The sequence below is a fragment of the Polypterus senegalus genome, chromosome 6 (assembly GCF_016835505.1).
Source record: "Polypterus senegalus isolate Bchr_013 chromosome 6, ASM1683550v1, whole genome shotgun sequence".
NCBI lineage: Eukaryota > Metazoa > Chordata > Cladistia > Polypteriformes > Polypteridae > Polypterus > Polypterus senegalus.
The window spans coordinates 5,761,710-5,767,500 of record NC_053159.1 but is presented as its reverse complement, the minus strand read 5'-3'; the positions used below and the strand labels follow the sequence as shown (position 1 = coordinate 5,767,500).

Sequence of the window (5,791 nt, the reverse complement as noted above, 5' to 3'; positions counted from 1 at the left end):
GCCTTGCCATGGTCGACCAAAGAAGTTGAGTGCACGTGCTCAGCGTCATCTCCAGAGGTTGTCTTTTGAAAATATACATATGAGAGTTTATTCAGCCTGTCAGTTCTCAGACCATACCCCTGCCGCACACTGCGTCAAATTGGTCTGCATGGCTGTTGTCCCAGAAGGAAGCCTCTTCTGAAGATGATGCACAAGATAGACAAGCAGACTAAGGACATGGATTACTGGAACTATGTCCTGTGGTCTGATGAGACCAAGATCAACTTATTTGGTTCAGATGGCGTCAAGCAAGTGTTGCAGCAACCAGGTAAGGAGTACAAAGACAGGTGAGTGAGTGTCATGGTTTGGTGCTGCATGAGTGCTGCTGACACTGGGGAGCTACAGTTCATTGAGATAACCATGAATGCCAACATGTACTGTGACATACTGTAGCAGAGCGTGACCCCCTCCCTTCGGAAACTGAACATAACGACCCCAAACACACCTCCAAGACAACCACTGAGGGTAAAGGTGCTGGACTGGCCAAGCAGGTTTCCAGACCTAAACCCTATTGAGCATCTGTGGGGCGGCATCCTCAAACGGAAGGTGGAGGAGCGCAAGGTCTCTAACATCCACCAGCTTCGTGATGTCGTCATGGAGGAGTAGAAGAGGATTCCAGTGGCAACCTGTGAAGCTCGTGTGAAATCCATGCCCAAGAGAGTTAAGGCAGTGCTGGAATATAATGGTGGGCAGCCACAAAAAATATTGACACTTTAGGCACAATTTGGACATTTTTCTCTTACCGGTGTACTCATTTTGTTGCCAGCAGTTTATACTTTAATGGCTATGTGTTGAGTTATATTTTTTATACATTAAAAAACTTGTATACCCAGCCTGCATCTGTGCTTTATAAGGGAGCTAATGGATGCCAGGGCCCATAGTGAAAGAAACCTTAAAACTTGCGTTTACATCCATTTTTCAAGCCAAAGATGGTATTGATCCATATCTTGTCTTATATATAAACATCTATGCGTGGAAGTCTGTCTGCCCAGCCCAGAAGTGCGAGGCTGCAGCATGAAGCTCAAAGAAAGTGACTCTGTCACCAAAATGAAACGAGCAGCACTAATACACAAGCAAGGTAAGCACATCAGCAAAATGAAACTTCCGAGGAGAGAGAAACTTGCTTAGTCGCTGACAGACAACGGAGGCGAGTATGTCGACAAAATAAAACCGCTGAGGAAAGAGAACCTCACTTAGAAACTAATGCACAACCAATGCGATTGATTGATTGATTGAAGTGCCAGAATCCATGGTTTCTAGGAGCCCGGGCTTTTTACAGCACAGACACCGCTAATGATTGCGTAAATATTGCAAAACAGCATATCCACATTGTTTTGGGTGGGTGGGGGGCGGTGGCAAAAATATTTGTGAGATAACACCAAAGACCACTTCACTTCATGGCTCGTCTTCCTCCCCAACAGATTTTCAGGACCAGGGGCTTGGATTCACCTCAAAGTCGTTGCCAGATACCCCCCTTGACATTATTGAATTCTTATGTATCTTTTAGTAATTCAATTCATTCATCCATTATCCAACCTGCTATATCCCAACTACAGGGTCACAGGGGCCTGCTGGAGCCAATCCCAGCCAACACAGGGCACAAGTCAGGAAACAAACCCCGGGCAGGATGCCAGCACACCACAGTAATACAATTCAATTTAAAACAAAAAAATATATATATTTATCGCCAGTTTAGAAAAGTATATGAAGTTTTAAAATGCTGCTTTTTAAACATTGGCTGTTTTAGAAGTAAAGGTGCATTGGTAAATGATATTCTATTAAGTACAAAATCTGATGTGTGTCTTCTTACTGAAACCTGGCGTAGTGACTCTGACTCTCTTCGCCTAGATGAGGCGTCCCCAGATGGAAACTCACCTGAACACATTCCTTTGTACTTCTAGAGATTGCGGCCCTAGAAGAGTTCATTTGTGACAAAATGCAAACTGCTTCTAGAAATTTAGGCAAATTCACATCCTTTGAGGCGCTCATTTTAAATATTCAAACCGATTCCAGCACAATTGTAGTGCTAGTCTACAGACCACCAGGGCCATATTCATTGTTCATAGTCCATGACTGAACTTGGCAGTCTTTTATGTGATTTGGATGTAAATTATGATTGTGTAGTGTTGTTGGAGGATTTTAATGTACATATTGAGATGGAAGCTGACACTTTTAGCAAATGTTTTACTTATTTGTTATATTCAGTAGGATTTTGTCAGATTGTCAAAGGTCCAACTCATAATCATAACCACACATTAGATGTAATTATAAGTCACAGAGTTGAAGTTTAAATATTCATTGAATGAAGTTATTTCCAATCACTACTTAATAATGTTTGACTTGGTTCTGCCCCTACCAATACACTCACAAATTAAACCAAAGTCAGTGCAACATGTAGATTGTATCCCTGCCTCAAACGTTATAGACGTTTCAAGTAATCCTTTATGCCTTATGAACTCTTTTGTGAAATCTTTTATTTTATAACTAGTAATGGCACACTGTACGATAGATAATGTGCAGTGAACACGCTTGACTTGAGCATTCCTAGTTTTCCTCCTCTTTCTCTGTACGTTTACCATTCGTTTGCTCAGAGGTTGATGTGCTTGCTGCTTCCTGAGCAGCTCTCATTTTCTCCACCCTAGCGGCCTGCTGCTTCTCTTCTTTCGTCGGCATCTTTTCGTGTTAAAACTGATTAAGTCAGTGTTTGTGTTGCAATTACTTAGTACGTTTTCTTTAATTTTTCATTTAAGCTGGCAATTAAGTCTTCAATCTGCCTCAAGAATGATTTAAGAGATCAAGAGGTAGGGGAAATGACGGTGAAGGTGGTAGGGAATGAGAACGGCGCCCGTAAACATGTACCACACGGCCGCCCTGCTGCCCACTGCCGAGAGTTTATTCTACAATAAATAAAAATAAAAAGAGGAGTAACCATGGAGGTCAATTATCACCCCAAAAGCTGATCATAGACGTCACGTAGTATATGTGTACCACATTTCAGGTCAATAGTTCAAACAGTTTGTGAGCTACAGGTGATTTAAAATCCTTGACAGACAAAAGGACAGCCACGGTAGCGTATTATATATAAAGAAGATTCGGTGCTTGCCTTTATTACTAGCCAGGGTTTGTTGGCAATTTCCCCCTCTAGTGGGCATTATTGGAAGCTTTTAGAACCAGTTCACAACGTCACATAAGCTCAACCCCGCTGTCTGGTATTTTCTGTAGTGCCAAGGAAACAATTAGAAGTATAAAACGGGCCCAGATGGTGCTTTCCTTATCAATGAAACTCTGGGGGTAGAAAACTGACTTGTCCCCCGCTTCCTGACTTTTTAACATTACAAATAAGGACATACAAAATATTTGTCAATTTTATATGCTAACTGTCACTCACTTTATGCTGCACTACAATATGCTTCACTTTAGAATGCAGTTTCATGTGGTATATTAATATATACAGCGACTGTGAAGAAATAAGTGACTTGAAAAATACCAAACTTGTCCTTTGAACGACTGGGTGGAATGAAAAAATGCTGTAGCGAAGGGGCATTAAATACATTTTGGGGAGTCCTGTGCTACAATTACTGCCTGCATTATTGGCTCGTTTTATTCGGGTAAGATGAAATAAGCAATTGAAATGGAGAAGAACTACTATGGATGTAGGGCATTAATCTAGTAACCTCACTAGGAGCAACTGAGAATTACGACTCGCTCTTCTTCCTTGAGCATAGATAAGCGAGCAGAACATGCCAGGAGGTGTCATTCCATAACCACTTTGTGTGTCTTCCTAACAGGTTCCTTGTGCAGTTTAAGCAGGACAAAGTGTGTGTCAAGTTTGTACAAGGAAGTCCCAAGAACGGCTCAGTAGCAGCCTGCAAGCGGAAAAACAACAGATTGCTGGAAGTGGCAGTGCCATCCCCATAATGGCCGGGCAGGCTCAGCTCTTGGACTGTGTTTCTCATTACTGTGCAATTCATTTCTGGTTGTTTTTTTTTTTTCTGGAGGGCTGGGGGGGAGGGTTTGGGTATGTATTTTAAATTTCTTATATTCATATGATTGCCAGTCTTAAAAATAAGAGAGGATCTGGTAGGAAGGCCACAAGAAAGAGACAGACAATTTGTCAAGAATAAAAAGGGGGCAACCAGTGGATTGGTGTGCAGCTTGATCTGCAGGATGATTTTGGTTCTCTGCTGCTTCCTTGTGTAAAAAGCAATGTATAGCATGTGGACTAGGAGCCGTCGGTCTGATCTTTCAGATTACTCTGTCTGGGACCTTTATTTCCTGATTTTTTTTTTTCTTTCTTTCTTTTTTTGAACATGTCATGCAAACTGTTGTTCTCACGACAAATATAACTTTAGAATCTCCGGAAAAACTGACAGAAGTGCCAAAATGAGTGCCCATTTGTATAAATAGACTTGGATAAAGTGATTGGAAAGAAAAAAAAATAAAAATAAAAAACCAAGTTAAAAATGTGGACAATTACATGAAGAATTTGATAGTTTAAATGCTAGTGATTGTTTTGAATACTTTTGACTTGTTGTTTATAGTGTATGATTACAAATCAACTTCCCTAATAATAAACTGACAAGGCCATTTTGGGAGGGGGGTGGGTGGTATTACCTGGTACCACTGGATCTGTCAGTTGTTACAGACGCACATAGCATAACTTGTGCCGCTCTTTTCCTCTTCTTTGTTTAAAGAGGATGACACTCAAATGTCAGTAGTTTGGCCTTTTTGCTGTTTGAGTTGTTGAATCTTATTCTGTGCTCCTTACTGAACTCGCTCATGCTGGATGGGCTTACAGTGAATTAGGGGGCGAGGAGGTTCTCGACTAAATGTTGATAAGGTAGGGAGGTCTTTCTGCTGATTGATTGACACACAAATGTCTCAATTAAAATGGAAAACAATATTGGGGCAAAAACGAAACAGTGGGGCAAGGCATTCAATTATGGGCTCTTTTTGAGTTGATTGAAATTTTGCAAGGCCTCCCACATTCAGGTTCTTTTATGGAGTCTTGTTTTTAATCAAAATCTAGCAGTACTTTTCAGGAACTCCTAAATTTAAAAATTTATTCTAGCACCTTGTGGCCATTCTCATATAAAATATCGCTTCATATGTGTACAGCCAAGTTGTTCCTAAAAATATGTAATGAAACGGATGGCATTTATCAGAAAATAATGTGGAATAGGAATGTGGCTCCCAGGGTCTTGTAAACTTGCGTGCGTTTGCAGGAGTGAATTCTCACACCGCATTCTGTTTATGCTATATGCCTTATCAAACTGGTAGATGTCTTATACATTGCATTTCTGTCCAAATAAAACCACTTTTATTGACTTTTGTTACTACGTATTATTTTATCATTTTCACTCTTGGTACCCAAGGGGTAGTAAGTGCGTTCAGCGGTTGACAACTAACAAGTGGATTGATTCATAAAACGCAAGTCAGCATTTCGGCCTCAATAATTTGTTGTGAAGATGCCAGGCAGATTGTAGCTTTTATTTCCGGAACATCAAAGTAACCATTTACCAGGGCCCCCCTCCAAATTCAGAAGCCAGGCCACACTTTTGTTAACAGGAAAGTGAAACCTGGACAACAGCAGGCAGACAGCTGATAGGCCAGTGCAAAGCTTCATTTAGGTCTTAATTTTTGGAGGCACCAATGAAAACCTGAAAAAAAACAAACAAAAAAAAAATATATAAGTATATATTGTCACAAACTTGATCACGAGCCATAGCAAGGTTTGGGGCAGCCACCTGTA

General features: G+C 40.9%; 1 protein-coding gene across 9 annotated transcripts in view; it reads left to right on the top strand.

Annotated features, from left to right (window-relative positions):
• The window catches only part of myo1b (myosin IB), a 220,772-nt gene extending 215,406 nt beyond the window's left edge, over positions 1-5,366 (top strand). For all 9 annotated transcript variants that reach the window (XM_039755322.1, XM_039755325.1, XM_039755323.1 and 6 more), the window contains one exon: positions 3,828-5,366. In XM_039755322.1, the coding sequence (XP_039611256.1) occupies positions 3,828-3,957 (130 nt within the window). In that variant the 3' untranslated portion in view covers positions 3,958-5,366. The remainder of the gene's footprint in view (positions 1-3,827) is intronic.
• Positions 5,367-5,791: the final 425 nt, after the last annotated feature.